Consider the following 25,200-nt stretch of genomic DNA (forward strand, 5'->3'; position numbering starts at 1 on the left):
TAAATCAGTGGGAGTCTGTCAGAAGATGACATGACACTGAACATAGCCTAAACTTTTGCACTTTCAGACCAGAGAGCAGGCTTAATAGACTACTAAACATTAGCTTCTCCACCCAAATATGTGAAGAACCTAATTTAAATGGGCATACGATATATGAAGCAGGGAGGGTTGCATGTGAAGTAGAACATGCAGTAGACGTTTCAGGAAAGACTGTAAATCCTGAGTACCTAGCCTATAGGTAAAGGGAAATTTGCGGCCAGGAATCTAGGATAAAAGGGGAGCTGTGACTCCCAGCAAGTTGAGAGCCACCACCAGGAATTGTCCTGTGGACTTTCCCCTTATTCGAATAAAGCCTTACTAAACTTCTCTGTCTCTGATGTGAACAGGTACTTCTAAGTAGAAAGAAGTTTTCCTTACAAAGTAAAAAGGATTATTCACTTTAGTACTGTAGCGCCCCCTCCAGAATCAAGAGTCCAAATTTTATTCCTTGTATATCTAGACTTCTTCCCTGAGCAGATGTAGAAAAATCTTTGGTGTCTGATGAACAGCAAAAAGCCTGTATTTTCTTTTAATTACTCTATAGTTATGTCATCATCTCCCTAGTAACATTATCACAATCATAATTTTGTTGATTTACATACATTCCTATGTGAAAGGCATGAGTACAGGAAGCACAAGACTGGAATAACAATACCATAAAATGTTGCAAGACTCATTTACAACACAGTGTAAAAACAACGCATTAAAAAACCCAACACAAGTACAAAATTAACAAAACCTCTTTGTAAAAATTAAACACATTGAAAGTTAAAATTACAGCAAAATTACACAACTGATCCTTCTTAAACTTGTTAAGCAAGCAATGGTTTACCTTGTTCAAACAACCATGCTGTCAGCCAGCCCTCCTCAAACTGCTGTGATGTGCTGAATTGGGAGGAAGATACCCTGCACTTTGCATGTCAACTCAGCCTTTAGAAACAGCTCACAAAGGCTTATAATTAAATGTGCATTTACTGTATTTTTCTTATTCTTTAGAAAAACTGGTATTCAGAGTTTTTCCTAGAGATTGCACTTCCTTTGTGCTGAGAAAGATTTGCTTTATTTGCTTTATAGGTATGCTTTCTACTTGTGGTTTTGAGACACTTGCTAATGGTGATTTTTGTGGTATTTGTGGTAATCTGTATTAGAGAGATTCAAACAATAAATCCTCTCTGTCCTTGTGTATTACAGAATCCCATGAACCCATGGTTGCCCACCCACAGGTCAGGGAACCTTTTAGGTTGTGACAATTGCTTATTGAAACTATTCTTGTAGTTCATACCACAGACATGGATGGAATCAAAGGCAGAACACAAAAAAACAGATGATGCTCATACAGCATGTTAATGGATGAAGTACACACAAAGTGTAAATATTCAAGGAAGCAGGGAGAGGTTTCACACTACATGCTGCTCTGGTCTGTTGGAGAACTGATGCACACTCCTCCTCTGGGGCTGACGACTGTTAAATAGCTGAGAATAGCTCTGATGTCCTCTCTCTCTGCATAGGTACATTATCAGTTCCACAGGTGCCAAGCTGACTGGCACCTGGGACAGCCTCAAGAATTACAACCATAAAAATGATGAGGATCTTGTTAATAGCTTTTACATACAAAGCACCAGGGACACTTAAGATATTTGTTGTGTCAAATTTTTGTCCAAAACGAAGGAGGTAAGACTACATGAATGCACTCAGACCACACAGTCCCCAGATTTCACCTCTCAAAACTACACAAATACAGCCTGACTTGCACAAAACTCCCTGAGAACTAGTCTCACTGTAAACGAGTTTGCATCATAAATCCGTATTACTCTCTATGGCAGAGTTAACAGACCTGTGTCAGGGCACTTAGAAGCCATCAATACCCATCTCTGCTTAAATCACCAGAAACAGAGCATTGATGAGAAACTTCACAGAAACTTCTTTCCACAGTACATCAGGCAAGAAAAAGCATTATGTAAAAACTAATAGATTTTGTTTGTTAATAAAAGCAATCTCTGCAAGAGGCATTTAAATAAGGATGCTGCAAAAAACTGAGATGAATAGTCTGGTAAGCCTTACTGCTAGCTTAATGCCTATAAAGAACAGCAAGAGCAAACTAGGCGTGTTGCTATACAATTTTTTTCTTTACTTCATTAAATATTCATTACCAATGCCAGCAGCAACCATTTTATGAAAGTAAATAAAGTTTTAACTTCTATTGTTTGTTAACATAACCTCTGTGCCCGTGCTTTATATTACACCTACATGAGACTTCAAACAAATCTGTGATGTGTTAGGAAAGCATAATAATGTAAGTGCCTACCTTTTTCAGGAACCGTACTCCATAGGTAAATATATAAAGATAAAATGTAAATCTCCACCTGCAAAAGGTACAAGAGATTAACTCTAGGATACCAGGTTTACATGCTTTACAGTTCACACATGATTTCTTATAGCACTGCCAAACCACCACACCCTGGTCACATTAAGAGAAGACGAAGCAAAATTCTGGCCTGGTTTTCTACAACTTTTGTTAACAAGCATTGTGTTTACGTGCCTGATTTTCCTGGCCTCCCATTAGCCCTCTGAAAATACTGGCTAATTTCACCTAAACATGACAGGAAAAATAAAATTTTAAAGCATAGTTATTTTTTTAAAAATTTAATGAAAACTAGTGGCAGAGGAGGGCAGACAACAAGTTGCACACCCATTGTAAGGGAAGTTGGCTTGTTATTAGACACCAGGACGATGAAAGTAAGAAATTTTACTGATTCTTCGTAATGTTTATAGCAGGATGAGATTAAGCTTCCACAGTGTGAGTCAGTACCGCAGTGTGAATGTTCAATTACATATTTTACGGCACTTAAAACTTTCTCTCTGATGGCAAAAATACTAATTTCTGGTTAATTGGTACTGAAGCTTGTTCAGACACTTCTGTAATGGTTTCAAAACTGAAAATAATCCTGTGTAAAACAAGCTCTTCAAAGCTACTTTTACAAGAATTTAGAAGGAAATTTGAGTCATGCGTAAACAACCTTCTGAGTGTAAGAATGTCAATGAGATTTCAAGTGTGATACTTCAGTTGAACGCTCCCTCTCATCCTATTGCCTCCACACTGCAGAGAATAACTTATTCAATTGATATGATGCAAGTATCAAACCCTTCAAGGATTTCATCACACTAGTGCATGGCCTCCAACTTTCATGCTGGCAGTTTCCTCAAGATACTGCAAAAATAAAATACTTGGAGGCAAAACATCAGTTGTGCTGGTAGAAACCTTCAGATGACACACACAGAAGAAACAGCAAGGACAGGAATACAAAGGAAGGTTTGATCTGGGTAACAGCTTTCTCATTCGGCTGGTCCTACAGCTAGGAAACTTGCCATTTAACTTCAAAATTAATTGAAAGTTTGAAGGCTGTCATAGAAAAGAAAAATATTAGGAGAGAAAACCTGTCTAACATAATTTCACTTCTGAGCACTCCCAGAGCCCTTCTTTCACTCTGAAGTGTGAGCAGCTATGATAAATTGCTCACAAAGAGTTTTTCTTGTTTTAAAAATTCCCTGAATATCTCCTTTATTTCACATTTCTCCAAACAAAATTAATAATGTATTTGAGGACATCTGTAGTTTGCTGTTGGGAGATGCAATATTCCATAGAGAAGTTCAAAAGCAATCTGAAGTATATGAAATATGTCAGCAGTTAAGTTTTAGATGGTGGGTTCCAATGGACATCTGGAAGGCGCTGGTTTCAGCATTTGCTACAGCTGTCACCTCAGTGGGGAAAAAAAGGCCCTTTCCTGAAACACGCAAATTCAGAAACACCAATTTTCTCATTTAAACTTTTAAACCACCTCTCAAAATGCTGCCACTGCCATAGATCTGCACTAAAGCCATGGATTGCTCTGTTAGGAAAATTTCTGGAGTTTCAGAAAAATCTTAAGAGGCAAGAGCCACCAAATATTATTTAGGTTTGCCAAAGCAAATCAAGCAACTCCAGCTGTTTGAATGCTACAAAGGTGGTTCATACATACAAGTAGATGACAATATATGATATTGTTCTTCTTACCTCCTTTTTCCCTATCTGCCAAACAAGGCTACTTGGATTGAGCATCCAAGGGTAATGCAAGGCTCAGAACTGGCTGATAGGCATAGCTGGTCAAAGTGCTAATTTCTTTAAAAAATAAGAAATATTCGTATATAAAAAAAATCTTATTCCTGTTAACATCCACAAAACATGCTCTGCAAACTTCTGGTTTAGTGAAACTGCCATAAAGAAAAATTCAAAACAAAACAAAGTCAGAATGGTCCCCCAGCATGTTTATCATCATTAATCAGCTAACTCTAGTGGTAGCAGAGCTATGAAGAACTTTCCACTGTTCTGCACCATGCAGTTGATTGCCTTTGCTGTGGGCTTCAAAGGGAAATTCTGTCAGTTCAGCGCCTCAAGTGGAGTCTGAATCCCACACAAAGAAATCCAAGTAGTATACCACATTGTTTTACCACTACTTGTGCATGGTTTATTGAAACAATTAACAGCAAAACATCAACTGGGCAAGATCAAATTGATGAACAGAAGAAGGTTTGGAAGAAAATTACTTTGAAATTATTAAAGCATTTATTATTATACAGTGAGTAAATATATCTGGTCTAACTAGTTAAGTAACTATGCTCAACAATGTAGTAAATGTTGCACATTAACTACAAACACCAGTGACCTTAACAATTGGAGATATTTAATTAGTAACTGTGTTTTCAAATAAAATAAAATAGACAAACATGGAACTATATACTTGTTACCTACAAACTAACATATATTGAGATCTGTAAAATACACATTACACTAAACCGCCAGTTAAGATTATTTTACAGGATGAGTGGCCTTCATGAAGCACTACAGTCAGAAGAAATATACATTCAATAAATGGTCGAAATTAAGGGAGGTTGTTCCCTGTCAGGTTAAGCTGCAGAGAGAAAAAGAGGCAAGGAGTCTATCTGTAGCTGCCAGCTACGTGCTATTAGAAATTTAATGGTAGATACACCAATAATCCTTTGAACAGGGTTACAGATAGATCACAGTGCATCTAAACACACCAGGAATCAAATCAGCACTCAGTTCTCTGGCAGTTTCTCACCTTGCTGCAGGGATTCAGACATTTAAAGCCCTATTGATGCCTTATTGGCATATAAGCAGTCCTCTCTCCACCTCAGTTGCCCCTTTCACTTGGTAGCCTAGCAGTAATGACATCTGCCAGGCATTGGAAAACCTATGTTTAATTCTCTTATCTGTCATATGTCTGTTTGCCACAGAGTCATCTCTTCTTGTGAAGCTGTTTTACGTAGCAGAAAGTACTCCACGACTTGGGACAAAGGACAGGCAAGGAAGAGACAGAACTACGTTGTGAAGCTACAATATACACTCAAAATCATACAGAAGGTATGAGAGAAACAGGTTTCATGCAATGCAGATTTGTCCAACAAGATTCTTTCAATTGAATTCCTTCAACTCAATTCCCTTGCAACAAGTACTGTAATGAAATCTACAATTCACAATCTACAATATATACCTTTTTATCCCTCGTGGGTCTCCCTGCAGCACATTGATGAAAAGATGAAATTGGAGGGAAACGTTACAAGCACGGATATTGTTCACTCAATACATCCCAGTGTCCAAACTACTTTGCTATTTTGGGAGCTTTGGCAAATATTCTCTTTGCACATATTATAAAAGAGAAAGACTTCTCCCTTAAGCACAAGGTTATAAAGTCTCGTTCCCAACCAAATTCACAGCTCTCATGGTTGGAAAAAGCCCTTAGCTTAAGTACAGTATGAATAATCAAAGACCCCAGGGAAAGGAAGTTGTTTGGACAGTAGTACAAACCCTCTCCAGTACTCCTTCTGATACCCTGCTCAAGTTCTTCTTAAGCATCAGCAGGTCATGATCATCTTCCCAGGATCACTACTGACAGCTGTCATCCAGATTCACAAATTGTTGTCCACAACAGGCAAAGTACCATACTCCTCTAAAGCAGCAGTAGCAGAGCCCAAAAGACTAGGAAGAGCAAGGCAAGATCTGTACTAAGGTATCTTTTGTTCTCCTTTCTCCCTAGCAAATTGCCTATTAAAGCAATACAGTGGAGGCCACTAGGTGAAGCACCCCTCTACAGGTGACCACCACATCAATTCACAGTTGACTGAAAGATGATGACAGCTGAAGCTGCTCTGTTTTCTGAGAATTTGCTCTGGCCTTCAGACTTGAAACACTCCTTCAGTTATTTGTATAAAGAGACAAAACTGCAATGACCCACATACACACAAAGAGTGCTGCTGGAAAGAATTTTTAGGCTAATTTAAATCTAGCAAACCCAGATGAAAGCACGCAAAGAACAAGCATTCTGGAAGACTTGATCTGTCTGCTTGAAATGGGTTTAAGAGGTTCACTTTAGTCCTGCACTAACATGTGTACCAGACTTTCAGATTGAACCATGCTTGCATCTGTTCTGCTTGAGCTCAGAATGAGAGAGATCAAGCCTGTTTATTAACAGAATCACAGAATCACCAAGGTTGGAAGAGACCTCAAAGATCATCAAGTCCAACCCGGCACCACAGACCTCATGACTAGACCATGGCACCAAGTGCCATGTCCAATCCTGTCTTGAACACCTCCAGGGATGGTGACTCCACCACCTCCCTGGGCAGCACATTCCAATGGCTAACAACTCTCTCAGTGAAGAACTTTCTCATCACCTTGAGCCTAAACTTCCCTTGGTGTAGCTTGAGACTGTGTCCTCTTGTTCTGGTTTACATCTAGTCCTTCTGGAAAATTCTTCATGTTGTGCTAGTGCTTACCTGGATAGTGTTTCAAATATGGATGCAACACATTGCAGTGAAGAGTCAAGTTACAAAGTGACTCTTCAGTAACAAAAAAAAAAACAACCATAATTCTTTTCTAATGTAATCCTGAATGCTCTAGAGACCCTCAAGAGAGCAGAAGCAGATCTGACTGCACTTCCTCAACATGCAAGTGCATTCTTGATCCAGATCAGTTTCTTAATCTCTCAACCCCTTTAACTTGGAGCTGGTAATGAAACTTTAAAGATGCTTCGGCATGGTACAGAACACTATGAAGACAGAAAAGTTGGAGAGCTTCTGCCAGCTAATCTGGTATAATACACTGTGGTCAATTCAGCAAAAGCTATTTGAATGGACATTTGATCAAGCCCTTCACTGATTTCATATATATGTCTAACAAGGTTCTGTTCATCACACTGATGAATTGTATCCTTAAAATTTCCCTCCAAATTTCTGTTTTGAACTGTGAGCTGAAACTTGAGGTAATAAAACCAACTTGTCGAGCAATGTTCAAGAAAAGCACCCCCCTAGCCCATAAACATGCACTCATATTTTGCAGAGCTCACCAAATATTTGTCAGAAAGACACTGCCCTCCCCATGGACCTGCTGTTCAGCAGAGAGCTCAGCATGGCTGCTTTTCCAGGGAAAGGGCCTCTTCTCCCAAGAATGTAGCTGAACAGGCACAAGACTTCTCTGCTCCTGCAGTTTTCCCTTTCTTCCCTTTTGCTTGCAGGAAGACTGGCCAGCCAGGCTGTGAATGCAGGCACTCCCCAGAGTCCCCTCTTTGCAGCACACCCCAGGCAGTGCTCAGCCCTCCCCACTGTAAGCTCTGATGCCAAACAAGTGCCTGCTGCCCTGCAATGCCATGCAAGGATCCAGTTATCCAAATGACTTTTGACAAGCAGACATGAAAGAAGCCACACTTCCAAACAGTTAACAGTGAAATCCCCTCAAATTTAGCAAGTAGTCATGGGCTCACCATACTGCCTGCGGCTGAAGGAACTAGCTTTCTAGCTCTGAAAACTATTTTCAGGGAAACTGCAGACTCCTGAAGTTTTTCCCATGGAAGTTCAATCAAATTTCAGATTTGCTGTTATCAATGAGTCAACCCCTGGCAGTAGTCAAGAGACCTCTGGGCTCAGATTTTGGGCTGAAAGCCAAACTGAGCCTAATACAAATTCCACAAGTGCAGGCCATCCTTACAGAGAAGGTGAGAAGGCTTGAACTGCCATCACACAGCTTGTTTCCCATTTTAATCGACACAGTCTGACTGAACTGGACAAGCACATAGCTGGGCTATTGCAATGCCTAGCTGAGACTGAAAACTAATTTTGCTGCACTGATTTCCTGAGGCTTCACTGTGGAAAGTGTATTCACTGTGATAGTGCCCAAAGGAGCATTTCTGAGGCTGAGTTTAAACAATACTGAATGTCTATTATTTCTTCTGAACAGGAAGCATTGCTAAATTCCCCACATGCCCAATATGACCTAAAGCAGTTCACAGAGTACCAGAGCCTCAAACTTCCTAATTCACAAAAAGGGACATTATCTAATTAATACTGCTCATGACATAGCCAGAGGTATGCATTCCTTCTAGATGGCTATGTTTAAGGAGAGGTCTTTAGAGGACGATCCCAAAAATCAATGGCCTCTGAACTTTTGGATCAACTTCTGAATATTTGTGACACTGTATATTGACCTATTATAGATCCCATTTTAGTTTAAAAACTAAACTACTGCATAAACAGCAACGCTTCTCACCAAAAACAACAAATAATCCCCACTAATGAATTTTATTTTTTAAGGCAATAAACCATGTAAAAATACAAGGCAGAGCACAGAAAAATAATGCTTAATCCATCCAAAGTGTAGGAGGACTACTAGCATCTCAAATGTTTAATGATCTCACAAATTGTATCACAAGTGCCACGAGGATGATCAGAGGGCTGGAGCACCTCTCCTATGAGGACAGACTGAAGGAGTTGGGGCTGTTCAGTCTGGAGAAGAGAAGGCTCCAAGGTGACCTCATTGTGGCCTTCCAGTATCTGAAGGGGGCCTGAAACAAGGCTGGGGAGGGACTTCTCAGGATATCAGGTAGTGATAGGACTAGGGGGAATGGAATGAAGCTGGAGGTGGGGAGATTCAGGCTGGATGTGAGGAGGAAGTTCTTCACCATGAGAGTGGTGAAGCCCTGGAATGGGTTGTCCAGGGAGGTGGTTGAGGCCCCATCCCTGGAAGTGTTTAATCCCAGGCTGGATGAGGCTCTGGCCAGCCTGATCTAGTGTGGGGTATCCCTGCCCATGGCAGGGGGGTTGGAACTAGATGATCCTTGTGGTCCCTTCCAAACCTGAGTGATACTATACTATGATACTACGATACTAAGTGTTGATCTTGCAAAACACCTGTGCTTTTATACCAGGCACATGCCAATTCAGGTGCTACTGTTTCATTCTGAGCTATCCTTTTGCATGTTTTGCCTTCCCTAGAGGAAACCCAAACATACAGAATCGGTGACTGGTGCTATCCAACAGTATTTCCAAAGAATTGTGCAGATGACTGTTAATACAGCCTGCATCACTACCTATAAGAGCAAAGCAACAAATTGTCACCTTTTGAAACATCAGCTTTTTACCGAATTTAGAAAATCAGAGTTACAACTCTTTTCCAGGCAGGACTCAAAGCAAGACGAAGGAGATTTGATAAGCCAGGTGACACACTCTCAGCATTCAGCCTGGTACACATGGTCGTATGCTTTCACTTGCAAATTTTCAAACAGATCTCCTAAAGAACTTCTGAGTTTCAATCTCACACTCTCCTTCACCTAATAAAATTCTTTTAAAATAAACTAAGAGCTGTATTAAATCCTGCATCTGTATATGCTTGGATCATGACAGACATATATATTGAAAACCCTGAGCAGATCATAAACACAGCTGTCATGTAGGATGGCCCCATGGCATACTTTTGATTGGTTTCAAAACCAGACAGAAGTGCAATTCAGCTTCAAACAGTCTATACCCTCCATTAAAGCTTTACTTATGTTCATTCCTGGTAAATGTTCTCATATGAAGCTGCAAATGTGGCAATATGCTTGATGGCAGTAACCTCACTGCTCCAATTTGCTGCCTTACAAGAGTTCTGTAATGACAAATTTCTGCATTTCTGCAAAGCCTGGCAGACGCAAGTGGATATAAAGAATGGTAATCTTAAAAATAAAAACTTAAAAGGTAAATAAAATCTTCTTAATTTTCTTTTTGGCATGGTGAGTTAGACTGGAGACCCCATGCAAATGTTAAATAGTTCCTGCGCTACGGTTAAGTAGAAGATATTTAAGGAAGCAGAGAGTTGTGCACAGGTCACTAAGATGTGCAAAATAGCAGGCATGATACACTGAGAAATCTTGATTGCTTTCCTCTTCAATTTTCTGGCTTAAGATTTGACTGGCACCTGATTTTCCCCTTGGCTGCAGTTTGAATCAGTTCTTTAATATTTAATGTTACAGTGCCACTTGAGACCAGTCCTGCCCTAAATCCATGTGTTCAATCTGTATGCTCTGAATATCTTAAGAGCAAAATTTAGTAGTGCAGGAAAAAAAAAAAAAGAAAAAAAGATAAAAACAAACACAGTACTAAAATTTGAAGTGATGCACTTTTATAAATAATAAATCACAATTTATAAAATTAGACCAGAAAATATGCATCACACAGTAAGAGTTTTGGTAATTCCTTCCAGGTTACATAGCTTCTGTTTAATGATTAAGTAACTGTTCTCTTCTGACTCCTTTGAGGATTATATGAAATAAAGCTCTGATCTCTTGGCATCACCAAATCTTGCCCTACAAAGAGGTACCTGGAAAGCTCATGGCAAGAGCACAAATATAAAACCTATCACTGCCATGCACCCTCCCCTCTGGTCTAATCAACAGAGTATTTTTGTCATCGGCAGTGTTCCACGCACATGGTTAACAAGTTGTGAAGAGAAAAAACAGCCCAAAGTCTTTCAAACAGGGACCTCAAGTCTCCATTCTCAGTAGTGAACTAACCAGTCATCTGTTTCCAACCAAGGCCATTTTCAGTTCCCCTATGGTTATCACAACAGCCACACTCTTTTCCACTTCTAGATGAACACAAGGCCCTCCAGATCACTTGCTTTTCACGCAGCAATGCTGTCCTAGCCATGATAGCCAACATATATGCATAAGGCAACTTTTGTGAACAGCTTATATTAGATGTTCCCACTTTTTCTCATGCTAAATGATATGTTCTTGCAGCATTAAGCTGTCTCAGGTCAGTTTTTAGCCTGCTACAGCAGATGTGATCCCTTGCACATACTGACCTTTACAGAACCAGGGCAACATGTTAATGGCTGTTTTTCCAAAAACTCCAGAAACTGCCCAACTGTGCAGCACACGCTCAGTTTGTGCGCAGCAACCATGCTTCCTTGATGTTACACAGTTAAAGGTGTCTTCTGGCAGGGGCATGGGGGTGTTGCTAGTTCTTCACACTCTGTACTTCCATTTAAAATGATGAAGCTCACCATTTTCTAGGCAGGAGTTGCAGTGCTGTCACAGTTGAGACTGGAATATAAGCAGTTTGTAGCAGTATATTCAAACCTCACCTTGTCCTTAATTTTCTTTTCCATTTAGCATCCTGAAGAAGTACGTTTACTTGGACATTTATCTTTCTCCCCCTTCCCTACCTCTCAGTTATCATTTGTGGCATCACTGAAACTGGAACCACTATAAGATGCTTATTACTACAAAGGTTGTGCTTGGTGTGTTTTTTATTTTTAAAGATTTAATATATTATCCACCAATATTTCAAGCACTCCAGAGGACAAGAAATTCTTGCACTATTTGTCATGCAAAAGTGCTGTCAGAGCAGCAATAATAAAGCTAAAGAAGCCAGAAATCCTACCAAGAAGCACCATCTAACCAAACTATACTAATTAATATGAAAATATTTAAATAACTAACCCTAAGGGACAGTATTAACTATTTCAAAGAACAGTTTCTGCATCACACTGTACTGAAGATCTCCTGTTTGGTAGTCACTATTTCAGACTGTCGCAGGGCCTCACCCTAGAAGATTCTACCTGCAAGTAACTGGGATTACATGAGCTAATGCACTACTTGTGTCCTCTGGAGAAATCCATGACAAAATTTAGCTCTTACATACTCATGCTCTTTTCATCTGCCAGTTTCTTGAACTTCAGGGAAGTGAAAACCAAAGAATCCCTGAATGAGTAAATACTGGTCACCAGTCAGTACAAGCAGAAGGGCCTGCTGAACTAATGATATTAGTGTAACAGAATGAGTGGAATTACATGGAAGTTCATGAAGTGAAAAATGTGTACTGTACAGATGAAGTTACCAGAAAAGTCTTCACTGTGGCTGGGGCTCTGTGTTCCGCCACAGCAGGCCTCTGCATGCCCACCTTGGTGAGACACTGAAGCAGCAGAAAACAGGCGATATTGATCATGAGGTTACCACATCCCTATGGCTACACAAAAACTTACCATAGCATCATACCAAAAAGCATCAGGGGAACTAGTAAATTTCTCATCTCCAACAGCACTGCACAAATTTTTTGAGGATGCTATGGCCAACATCTACTCAGCCACAGACCACTGCTTACCTCTTTTGAGCCTAACAATACTCCAGTGACACCTACCTTACTATCCTGGCTGAACACACAAGGATGATCAGAGGGCTGGAGCACTTCTCCTATGAGGACAGACTGAAGGAGTTGGGGCTGTTCAGTTTGCAGAAGAAAAGGCTCTGAGGTGACCTCATTGTGGCCTTCCAGTATCTGAAGGGGGCCTAAAACAAGGCTGGGGAGGGACTTCTCAGGATCTCAGGTAGTGATAGGACTAGGGGGAATGGAATGAAGCTGGAGGTGGGGAGATTCAGGCTAGACGTGAGGAGGAGGTTCTTCACCATGAGAGTGGTGAAGCCCTGGAATGGGTTGTCCAGGGAGGTGGTTGAGGCCCCATCCCTGGAGGTGTTTAATCCCAGGCTGGATGAGGCTCTGGCCAGCCTGATCTAGTGTGGGATATCCCTGCCCATGGCAGGGGGGTTGGAACTAGATGATCCTTGTGGTCCCTTCCAAACCTGAGTGATACTATGATATAGGTATGTAAAAAGTATTTTGATAGACAGCCATACAAATGCAGCATTAGGCAGGCACCATCTTAACCCAGGTTAGTTTATAGCTTTCAGCACTCAGCAAACAAAATGGAGGAGGAAAAATAAAAATAAAAATTAGAACAGCCTATGACAAGCTGTCACATGAGCTTACACAATATTTATCTCTGAAGAAAACATTCAGTCCAGCCTTCTGAGCATGAAAGTACATTATCCGACAACATATTAATAGAGAAAATAACACAGCTATATGTCTGTAAGGGAAAAATATTAAACGATGTAGAAGCTAATTCTCCTCTGTGAGACAGAGGAGGGAGATGCAAGGACCAACGACTTGCATGCCAATTCATTCATTGCCACATATAAAATGAAACCTTACTATCACTATCCTTCAGTGAATGAGGTATTTTGTTCCAGGTTGACTCTTACTGGCAAAGTGTAGAAAACAAGTCTTATTCAGGTTTCCTTTGGTAGAGACTGAAATAGAGAAAGATGCCAAAGAGTTTTGGACCACTGAGTCTGTGTAGTTTGCAGCCTCCTGTGGAAAAGAACAACCTATTGCAGAAACCATGCCTGGGGAGTTCCCATTGGACTAAATCTGTATGAATTCAGTGTGGATTTAGCAAATACCATTTGCTAGTGTTAAACATACAGAACAGCTCACAAATTGAATTATAGTGATGAAAAAAAGAGCAGAACATGTTAAGAAATGGAGGAAGACAAATGTTTTTACTAACTTTCCCCTCCTGATCACCTTTTGAGTCCAATATCACAGATTAAACAAAGACAAGCACCATTACAGATCTGAGAAGTAAACATAATCTTCACTATTAATAGAGAACAACTATTTTACACTATTTGGTATTCTACCTGGATGAGAATGGCTTTATTGTTGGAAAGTTTCATATAAGAGAAATTAAAGCCCTCATATTAGCAGCAGTAAAATATTTTTAACAAGCGATTTCAATACCTGAAATCTATCACTTTGGAAAGATCTAACAAATTATGAAGAAAAACCCCAGTACTTCAAGTAGAATTACAGAGAGAAACTGGGAGAAACTTTGTACTGAATTCACAGTTCCTCCCCAAATCATCAAGACTCAGTTTTTAAGCCCTGTGAATCCCATCTACTAAACATCAAAAGCAGTCTTCAAGTCTGAAGCATCCCAGACCAAGCCATAATTTTCCTGTATACATCCCCTATAGCTCTTCCAAAAAATACCAGCTCTATCTCTATATTCCTTCACCTTCAAGCCACTTGCCTAGTGTTTGGCAATTTCATTTAAAGCCAAGGACAACCAAAGGCAACAGTGTCTCTTTCATAACCAAGAGCCAGACAACTCAAGGCATGTGGAACATCAGAAAGTAGCAGCTATTGCATTCTTTGCAGCTTTCCTTTAGTTTTCTTTAATGGATATTTTGACTGTAATTTTGAACTAGTGTTCACATTAACTAGAATTCAGGGAATTATTTAATTTCCATAACATAAAATAATGATGAGCACACACAAACTTCAAGGGAATAGCAAACTAGTTAATTTATTATACTCTTGCTTAATGTGCAATGAAAACATCAAGTGATGGTGTTGTTGCAGGACCCACATGAGTTAATTTAAATAATTGTGTTAAAAAACTGTGTCACAGAAGGCAGTAAGGGCAGGAAATTCAAAGTTTTAGGTAATCCAGTTTGAGGGAAGAGGGGAAATTCATAAGAAGCAAAATGAAAAGTGGTTACAGCACAGTCTAAAAACACAGTGAGCCTCGTCTGAGGACATGGCGTGAGCATCTTTGCCTGTCTGCTCCAGCAGAACAACAAGAGAAGAGGGACAGCAATTCCTAGCCCCTAACCAATGTTTTAACTTCCCCCTAATCCTATGTTTGGGCATAGAGAGGTTTGAAAAGAGAAAAGAGAGATCACAGACCAGATTAACAAGTAAGCATGGCAGATATGGTAAGAAGAGAATAATGAGGCAAACTGCTAACCTTGCTCAGTTCTGGGTCTGTTTCATACCAATCCCAAACTGAAACCTCTTGAGCAGCATACTACATAGTTGAAAGAAGTCTGTTCCCACCTTCCCCTTCACCAGATGGTTCATCTTTCAAATGTGATGGTATTGTGAGCCAGACCCAGCATTTTACTATTCAAAACTGAGAAAGAATGATAGGAAGAGTTAGATAAAGCTGTTCACCAGAAAAGCATGAATTCTCTCAGGTAGTGTTCATCTAATCACTTATATGGAGCTTGCAGCAAGAAGAGATGCACCTGGAGCATGCCACTGCACGGCATATTATGACCTGCTCCCACACTCCATATTTTCCCGTTGAGTCCAACCACCAACCTAACACCACCATGGCTGTCAAATCGTATCCTAAAGTGCCATCATGTATACATGTTCTCCACTCCACAAGTACTCACCCGGCATGCTTGTAATAATCTTGTGACCCACAACCAGGAAAATCTGGCCAGCAAACACTCTGTTCTACAGAGGGTGACCTCTAATCCCAGTAAGCATATTATGCTGCCCTATGAAACAGCTGTCTGGTATAAGGTAAAGCAAATGGGAGGACAAAGATGCAGAGATCAGGGAGGTAGCCTGGGCTGCTTAGTAGAGCTGCAAAGGTAGTCTGTTTTGCTGAGCTACAGCCTGAGCCAGCTTGTGCAAGTACGTCACACCGCAAAGGCACATAATAAAATCAAAAAAGATGTATAATTAAGCTACTTATTCAGCCTGGGCACCAAAGAGATGTGAACTGTCCAAAGCCTAATATCAGTGCTCAGAGACAATGCTGAAAGCATAAACCCAGAGCAAACCCCACTGTAGCAGCTAGGTGAGATGTGAGATTGCCCAAACTCTGCCTCTAGAGAGGTGAGTGCTGAGCCAGGTGTGTGTTGGAGAAGATGTGTGTGTGCACGATGTTTAGTTCTGATTCATGAGAAAGTAACTATTTGGGAAGAATTAAAATTTGTGTCAGTGGCTCCACTGTGTTCTCACAACTTTAAAATTAGGACAGCATGTCAGTCATTAACTCATTCTTGTGTTCAGGGATTCTGGCTTCAAATTACTGTATGTAACTCAAGGCAACCAATACTGTCTGACCTTCTTTCTCTTGAAGCAGGGAAGCTATCAGTGAAGCAGCTCTGAATGACATCACATGAAAAACCATATTTACATTAAATAAAATCTCTCACCAATACTCTTCTGTTCTGACTTCACATGTCTTAGAGAAAAATGTACATTCAACTCAGCCTACCCTGACATCAGACAAAGGAATCAGTAATGTACAGAGCTACAGAATGCTGTGCTTACTCTGATGTAAAATGGAGCAGGATTTCTAGCTTTGCTTTATATTCTCAAACAGGACTCCAGGCCGTTGTGCACAGCAGTAGTTTCCCTGCCTTAAGTCTCAGTACACATGCCTCATTCTCTTTTACCTTCTTTTAAGGCCTTGCATTCAAGCACCTTGCTCTTCCTTTTCTGTAATATTATTAGATAGAATATCCTCAGAGAATAATAGGTCCTTGAATGTATCAATCCCAGAGTCTAGATGTAACTTTTACAGTGCTGTGATAAAATTGCAGTTTTTACATTCTTACTAACAACTGCCAGACTGTCATTGCTACTCTCTACACTTGAGCTGCCACTTGCTAAATGACTTCAATTAGTCTTCTTTCTTGCTGCTATGACTCATCTCAACTTCCCTACTACCTGCAGCTATAAAAAACTCTTCTTGCATTCAATGAAGGACACATCTTCCCTCTTCTGGAACAGTTTCACAGACTCCTCCATCTCCCTTCACATTTCACTGAAAATCTATGTCCTCCCTTACCAAGCTGCCTCACAAGTCTGCCTCTGCCAGCATCTGAGCACCTACTCCCTACTATGCCCTTCATGTCACAAAAGCTGTTTGCTCACATGGCTCTTCTCTGCCTTACCTCTGTATTCCAGTTTCAGCAAGCATGATACATTAGAGTTGAAGAGTTAAGATAAGCCCTCACAACAGTTTTCTAAGCAAAGTATGGATACAATACTCTGGCTGCCAAGTAAATATAACAATGTCTTTAATTACAAAACGTTGCTGAATTACTGCCTCAGGAGAGCAGTGAATTTCATAAAAGAAATATGAAATCCTGTTTACATACTCAGTGTGAAAAACTGTTTTCACTATTCAATTTTAAATATGCTCCTTTACTTTTTCATTTAATAACTCTTGGTTCTTTGCACAATGAGCCAGGCATTTGCTGTTCTCCATTTATTTCCATATGCTTTTATCTTATATTAAGGTGACCCTCTCTCCTTTCTCACTGTCTCTCTGATGCTCTGCACAATCCTTGTAGCATCCACTGTGCTGCTATTTGCATCTGCAAAGTACCATACTTTCCCATAACATTTAATTCAAAATGACAGTGAACAGCTTGTTCTGCTCTCATCAGACTACCAGCACAATGTGTGCAGTGACAGGCCACCAGCTCTATAGGTTTACCAGCAACAAATACAGCTTTCATTGAGTAATACAGATCCAGCCTTTGTTGCCCCCTCTTCCCTTACATTAACACCATCATTAAATCTGTATTACTCAATGTATGAATCTTTAAACAGACATTTCACAGAGTCAAGGTTGCAAGAGACCAACTAGCTTGGATGGGCTCATATGCACTGTGCTCAGGGCTGGAACTCTGAAGACTATGTGCCCAGGATCTACTTCAACTGTGGTTCTTTTTTCACTGCACCCCTCTTTCTTTCCTTCCATCCATGCAAGAAGGGTCCATGTTTATGGAATACTCACTGATGTATCTCACCTTGTCAGAAAGGTGTTTTTATAGCCTCACACCAAGCATGTGCTGCTTGCCCCAGGGTATAATGCAAGCCCTGCTTGGATAACAAGACTCTCCCAACTCAAAGTATCAGATTTATAAATTTTGTAACTATATTATCTGTCTGGAGCAAACTCTGGAGGGAACTATCTTTTCCCTCGATTTTTCTTTAAATACTCTTCCCTTTTGGCAAGAAGTAGTAGTATCACCATAGAAGGGAGTCTAGTAGCAAATCAGTTTTCATGAAATGCAGCCCAAGGGAGATGAGAGTGCCTGGGGAAAAATGGAGTGTAACAGTGAAGATGTAGCCTTGTTTTGCACCTTGGCTTCACTGCAAAGGCAAAAGTGATTTTTTTAGACATTACTTTGGTTGAAGAAAATGGAATCTGAAAGCTTTGGTTGGCTATTTGTAGAGAGACACTTAACATAATGGAAACAACAGAGCCTTGCAAGTTTGATAATACCAAGATTCCATTTTTGCTATTAGCTGTTCTTTCTCTAGCATTTCTACCTTAGAAATCACACAGCACGTTTATGACTCCATTCTTCTGGTGGTTAAGAATCAAACCAAACAAGAACACATTTCTTGCTTTACAAGCAATTTATGGCTATTTAAGAGGCACCAATATACTTTCCCCAGCAGTTTTATGACACACTGTTATCAGGATTCATTGACACAAAGCATCCATATCTTCTAACGGAAAGATACATACCACTTAGTCATAAGATATTCAGTAAAAATAAAATAAATGATCAATAAAGACCTTGAGAAAACACTGCGGCGGTGTCTTTACTTCTGATGAAGGCTGTTGGACTCAACCTTTACTGGTTTTTCAAGTGCAATGAGTACAAACCAAAAAGATGTCACATGGAGGAAAAAAACCAAAAAATGGAAAAACTGTGTATGTGGCTATTTGTTATAATAACAACAACAACAAAAGTTTTTCCCAACAATAGAAAGTCCTGCCAACCATGAAAATTTATGCTACATGAGAGTAATATCTCATAAAATTAATTTGAGAAGGCCATACCATTTTACAACAGAACATCTAGCAGTTGCTCCTCTTTCCTTTTGATATAAGCTTGGCATAGCTGGAGCATACAGACAGCAGCAGCAAACAGTGACACTGAAAAACTTCTTCCAAGTAGGATGATTCAAAATTTATTTTGCAAGGTGCTACCCTTTTTTGAGTGAATTAAAAGAAAAAATTGTGCTCCCACTGTTTGTTTTTATTGCCTCTAGTCTTTATTTGATACTCCCAAAGGTTAAAAGAATTTAGCTGGGGCCGTTTGTGAGCTTGCCATTGACACTCAGAGAAACTGGGTCAATCACAGCAGCTGACAGCTTCCCTGGCTTTCCCTTTCCAAGTCTTTTTTAACATGGTGGCATTCTGAGTTAGCAGCTTTCGGGAAACCACTTTGTTGCCTCACCTGAGCCAGAGCTGTCTCCTGGCTAAACCTGGCTACTGTGTTTGAAGAAATATTCCTCCTTTTATTCCTCCTGCCCAACTTCCTTTGTTTTTCAGGCCATGGGGGAAACAAAAAAAAAACCAAACACGCCACCAAAAACCAACCAACCCCAACATAAACCAACCAATCAAAATGTACATCCAAGCACAGAGATTTCCTACTCCTCACTGATACTACACAATAATGTGTTCTTCAGACACCATTAACAGACATACAAAGTAGCTGCTCCAATACTGTAAGATCCTGTGAAGCACTGATAAATACTTCACTCAAGGTCACAGAAAGCTAATTGAAAAGAAGCAAAGAAACATGAAAAAGCAAGAAAAATATGCAAATGTCTCAGTCTTTTCACCTGTATAAACAAGCATCAGTCCTATTAACTCTGTCAGCACAAAGTGTTTCAGAAGAAAGAAACCATAGCCATTACTTAGAGGATTCCAGTGCGAAGCCTTACTGCAGAGTTTGCTGCTAGTTTGTGTGACTTTCAGAAGTTTTGGATTTAGCTTGATGCTTCCTCTTTTAGGTGAGACTGCTGTCCTATTATCATCTGTCAGCAGAAGTACCTGTCCCAAGAGCAGATGCAACATGCAGCCCACAGCAGGACACAGCCCACTGCAGGATATTAGAAGGAGCAGCAAAACTAAGTACCTGCCCAGTTAAAAAAAATAAATATATATATTAAAAAAAAAAATCTATCATTATAATAGCAAGAAAAGCTTCTAACTTTTTATCAGCATACTAGTTAGGTGTGCAGTTTCTCTTTCACCAAGCAGCTGGTTGGGTTACTAGTGCTTTAGATTGCCTGAACAGTCCAGCGCAGCAGGGGAGAGGTTGTGCCCTATATCATCTGTGAGAGCAAGGAGGAACAATCATTGCTGTCCTATGGAAAACAGCAGAGGAAAATCAGGGAGATTTGGTAATTCTGTGGCCACTGAACAGTAACTATTACACTGACCCCAGAGCACACAGTATGGCTTTACAGACACACCCCTTGTTCTCTTTTCTGGTTGTGAAACACTGGTTACTCCTCTGTTGCACATTGCACTGAGGCAGCTGAAAAACCTGTATTTACAAACTAGAATTAAATGTACCAATAATACCATTTACCGGGTATTTTTGCTTGCATCTGAAAGATCAGTGTATTCAGCAGTGTTCCAAAGCTGATTTAAGAGGGCCTGAGGTTATTAAACATTCAAAGCTATAAGCTTTCTGATACCTATTTATTTTTTAGTGCTTTATTGCTACGCATAAAGCACAGACTGATGAATTCTTTTATGCACTTTGTTAAGATTTGTATCAGCACAATTCAGAGCTGTAGCAACTAAGCAGCCGTTCCAATTTCTTTCTCTTGCATGGTTATTTTTCCAGTACAATTTTGTAGGAATGAATTACTCTGCTAGTCAAGAAAAGCAATATGGAAAAGAAGTTGCAAACCGCCCATATGATTCTCACACAAATGTGCAGGAGAAGCAAAAATATCTCTCTATCCATACACATGCACATACATATATTTACAGCTATAGACAGATAAAATCTCCCCAAAAGCAATATGCATAAACATAATTTCCACGCCTTAGGAAATAAGTTGCGTCCTGGCTAGGAGATGAGACAGATTCTTCTTTCCACTACATCAAAACTAAAAGATAACCCCACTTCCAGATACTTTAGTATCCAAGCTTCTTCTAGAGAAGAATGAAGGTAAAAACAAACCAAAACTAACAAAATCACCAACGACAAAAAACACCTTTGCCTCTTCAGCTTGTGCTTTCCATGTTTTCCCATGCAGACTGTGGCATAACATCAAAAAACTCTCTTGGCCATATGTTTCTGTCAGTCACTCCTTGGAAACTGTGTAAATGTCTCCAATAAACAGCTTGCTCAAATGCACATAGCTGTAGGACAGACAAGTCATGAGCCTGATGACATTTCAATGTCCCAAGCTAATAACTTTAGAGTTTCACAGGTTCTTTCCCTTTGCTCTGAACAAGGGAGGAGGAGAGGATGTTTGCCCTTTGTATACTGTTTAGTTTTTGAGAAAAGCAGTTATGCCTATGCACCAATACTGTGAGCAGCTCACAACATGGAAAGCAGGAAGAAACTGGAAGTGGTTTGGAAATCACTACTGCATTGGCTTTCTGATATTTCTGTGCTAAATATATGCTCCAGTGGAGTCACTACAGCATTCGATCTGATTTATATCACCTGCCTATAAATGGATTGATAGCCTTTTGCCTTGTAAAGTACTGCAGGTACTCTCCATGAATTAACACAGAAACCACACAAGCTTCAGAAAAGATTCAAGGTAATCCCTTTCTGTGTTCTCTCATGTGCTGCATACTCAAAATGCAGAGCCCAAGGTCCTTGCCCTACTCTTGTTCAGGACAAAGCTTGTTTTCCTGATGTTGCCATGGAGACAAAGAGAAACTAACTAAAAATAAGAAAAATGCATGGCAGTAGAAAGGTCACTATACACACTTAGCTCATCACATTTTCTTCTCATTTATTCACCTTGGATCCTTCAGTTTGAAGAAAGAAGCAAACTGTCTAAACTTCCACAAGAGAAAGAAAAGCTATGGACAGACTTTCCCCAACAGCTACTATTGTAATCTAAGAGCCTGAGCACAACAATCTGAGGTTATAGTAGGTGGATACCCCTCCTAGTGACTACAAACACTCTGCTGTTAATGCCAAGTTTCATGTCATAATTAGGAGAAATCCTTGAGAAACAACCCATTGACTTGCTAGAAAAATGATCCTCAGTACCCCTTTTATTACTGTCTTTCTAATACTGGATAATGAATTATCACCTAGTAAAATTATGAATTTCATATTTCATAGAGGTACTTATCATCATAACGTCTGAAATCTTAAGCAGGTACACGATGCCATGAAAGTCTCACCATTAGTAGTCTCCACAGCTCTGGCAACCAAATGGTGCCTTTTTCAGACTGATATACTAAATTCTATGGGGTGATGGCTGGTTAAGGCCTTTGAAAAGCAGGGTTTTTTTTAACTACATTGCTGTGGCATAAACAGTATCGATAAACAGAAGATTTATTTCTCCGTTTTTCTTCATATAACTACCATCTGGTAGCCATCTGACGAAGGCTGGCAGCAAGAGAATTATTTCATTTGGAAAAAAAAAAGATTTTGCAGTTTCTCTACACTGTAAAGGATCAGAATTGAAGTTGCTTGAAAAGAAAGAGAAGGGGAGGGGTAGAGAAAGTGAGAAATCTGGGACAAGAAGAATCTATAATTAAGTTGCTGTTTCATTTACCTCAGCCAAGCATGTTTGTCACTGAGTTTCACTCAGCCTTTGTTCTGTTGAAGCTCCTCTACATTAAGATAGTACCCACATTACTCATTTGGCAATAGAGATAAGGCAGTCAGAAACAGCCTACAGCCCTTCTGGCATAGCTGCCTTCTCCTTTGCATCACGGAAAAGCCATTGTGGGCCCAAGGAACACTTTTTCTAGCAGTGAATTAAATCCTCCTCATGTAAAAAGAGCTGGAGGTCTTTTTAAGTAACCCCATATCTGCTGTGGGTTCTGTCACTTCTCTTTCCAAATCACAGGCAATCAATGCAGTTGCCAGAGCAAAACTGAAGTCTTCTCTGGAAAGACAGTTCAAGACACCTTCAACAGTTGAAGGTGCAGGTAGAGATCACTGTCATTTTGCTTGCTCCGTGCCTGCTTATTACATAAAAACACAATATTTTCTCTGTCAGGGCTACAAGAATCTCCACTGACACCCCAGGTACTGAAGATACGGAGCATTCCCCTTGTCTTGTCTTTCATTGGAGTATGTGTTTTATGCTGTCCAGAGCTCCAAAGCAGCTGCCTCACATGGACTCCTCATCTAAAAAGCCACCCCATTAAATCAGCAGCTGTGTAATGGCTACAGACCTTATACAGAAGATTTCTTTCCTCCAGACATATTGAAGTGAAGCATCTTGTTTAATGTCCTGATAGATTTAGCTAGACAGCTGTTTAACATCCACACTGAGGGGAAAAAGGGTTTCCCTGACCTCCAAATGCCATTCTGAGTACCTACCAACAACTCCATCCAGTGTGTGTGGCAGGACAGCTGGTGGTACACACTGCACCACTGGAAATGCTTGTCAGGGCAATGCAAGAACAATCTTGGACAACATTCTCACAGCAGCATGTACATATGTAGATGGAGAGGTAACTCCCACTGTACTTTCTACAAGTCATAAGCACAGAGAACTTGAACTATCCACTTACTATTATTTATCCACTTTGATTCTTTTTGGACAAGTATTATCATTACTGTTAAGTACACATGTTGCACTAATGCCCAATGGCTCTCTCTAAATGAAGCTGGTACTTACCTCTATCACCTAAGTTAATTGAATTCATTACAACTCGACCTTACCCTTAACTTTGTACTCATAGCCCTCATTTGCATGCTTTTTCCATAATGTATGCTACAACAGAGGACATTCTGGGCTCATAACTTTCTTATCTGTGTCTGTATTTAATGGTATGTCTAAGAATTTTCCACCTCTAGGTCAGCCCAAAAATGCTGGCACTAATGCAAGAGTGAAGCCCTTAATTCAAGTTACACCCAAATATACTGCCCAGATATGCTAACAGTAACACAGCTTCAATTTTGTTTTGAGATTCTACAGCCTTTCCTACAAGTTAAACACACAAGCGTGTACATTAACAGCTACAGCCCTTGGTGAAAAAAGGTTGCTCTTCACTGACCTCAGAAATTAGCAACTCTAAGACCACAGGCTGCGAGCAACAGGATGACTAGGCTTATCTGTAATCTCACTCAGCCTGGCTTTATTAAATATTAAGTAGGGTCAATATTAGCTGCAAATACCAAGGAAAGGACTTTAAGCACTCTGACAGATGAATGCCTCAGTTTATTAAGGGGTAATCATCTTTAGTCAATTTATCTGTCTTCCTCTAAAATAAGAAAAAGGACTCTGACAGTATGCTTAACACCAACTCTTCTAGTTTCTCTCCTATACAATTTTTAAAGTATCAATTGCTACTTCAATAACATTTCATATACCGTTTGCCTTTAGAAAAAAATGCCTTAATAAGTTATTTATCCAGGCCCTTATGTGACCGTTTGAGGCTGTGCCTTTAAGAATGTTCCTGTATGTCTCCATGGGAAAGTAAAGTTTAAGGAACACATTTAGGAAACCTACAAAAGGAAAAGGTATGAAATATATTTATATCCCACAAGTCATAGCGTGTATATATATACCTAAAAACACACAGACACTCCCCTCTTTCTCTGGCAGGTCTGCAGCATTTTAATGATTTACTTGCAATTTCCTAAAGAAAATGTTTAAGAATCTTTTAGGAATAAAAAAAACCCCCAAACTTGGAAAACATGATCAACTAAGATTTGCTTTCTAACTTAAGTAGGCTTCCTCTATTTCTGTTGACATTTCCACCTAACATGTCCTTCCCAGCTAACAAAAAACATAACTAGAATTCTAAGCTAACAGTACCACAACTACTTGAACAAAAGGGTATAATAAAACAAACACTCATTTAGGGTTTCAGCAATAAAAGTTGCCTTAAATCCATAACCTTCCACATCAAAGGAACTAGAGCTAGAGGGCTGAGGAAGGAATGAGTCTTTCAAATAAACTAATGTTCTTTTGTGTTTTGTTATGAATTCAATGGCTATCAGGCCTTCCTTAAGAAAAACATGTAAATACTTTAGGTAGACTTAATTTTCCATGCTCTTTCAATGTTGATTAAGTATTAATGTGTTACATCCAGCTGGCATGGAAATGTCTCAGATAATAAAAAAATAGATGTTCTTTAGAAAAATGACCTTTATGTTGATAATCAGTTTGAAGAGCAGTGCACGCAAGGAGATGGGCTAGTAGCAGGGAAGAGGTCTG

At 39.8% G+C, this 25,200-nt stretch overlaps 1 protein-coding gene across 2 annotated transcripts in view; it reads right to left on the reverse strand.

Annotated features, from left to right (window-relative positions):
* CERS6 (ceramide synthase 6) overlaps positions 1-25,200 on the reverse strand; it is a 128,113-nt gene that overhangs the window by 65,111 nt on the left and 37,802 nt on the right. For both annotated transcript variants that reach the window (XM_068138691.1, XM_068138692.1), the window contains exon 4: positions 2,345-2,402. In XM_068138691.1, coding sequence (XP_067994792.1) covers positions 2,345-2,402 — 58 coding nt within the window. The remainder of the gene's footprint in view (positions 1-2,344; positions 2,403-25,200) is intronic.

The sequence above is a fragment of the Melanerpes formicivorus genome, unplaced genomic scaffold, assembly GCF_026170545.1.
Source record: "Melanerpes formicivorus ecotype bairdi unplaced genomic scaffold, bMelFor1.0.p_v2 SCAF_5, whole genome shotgun sequence".
NCBI classification, from domain to species: domain Eukaryota; kingdom Metazoa; phylum Chordata; class Aves; order Piciformes; family Picidae; genus Melanerpes; species Melanerpes formicivorus.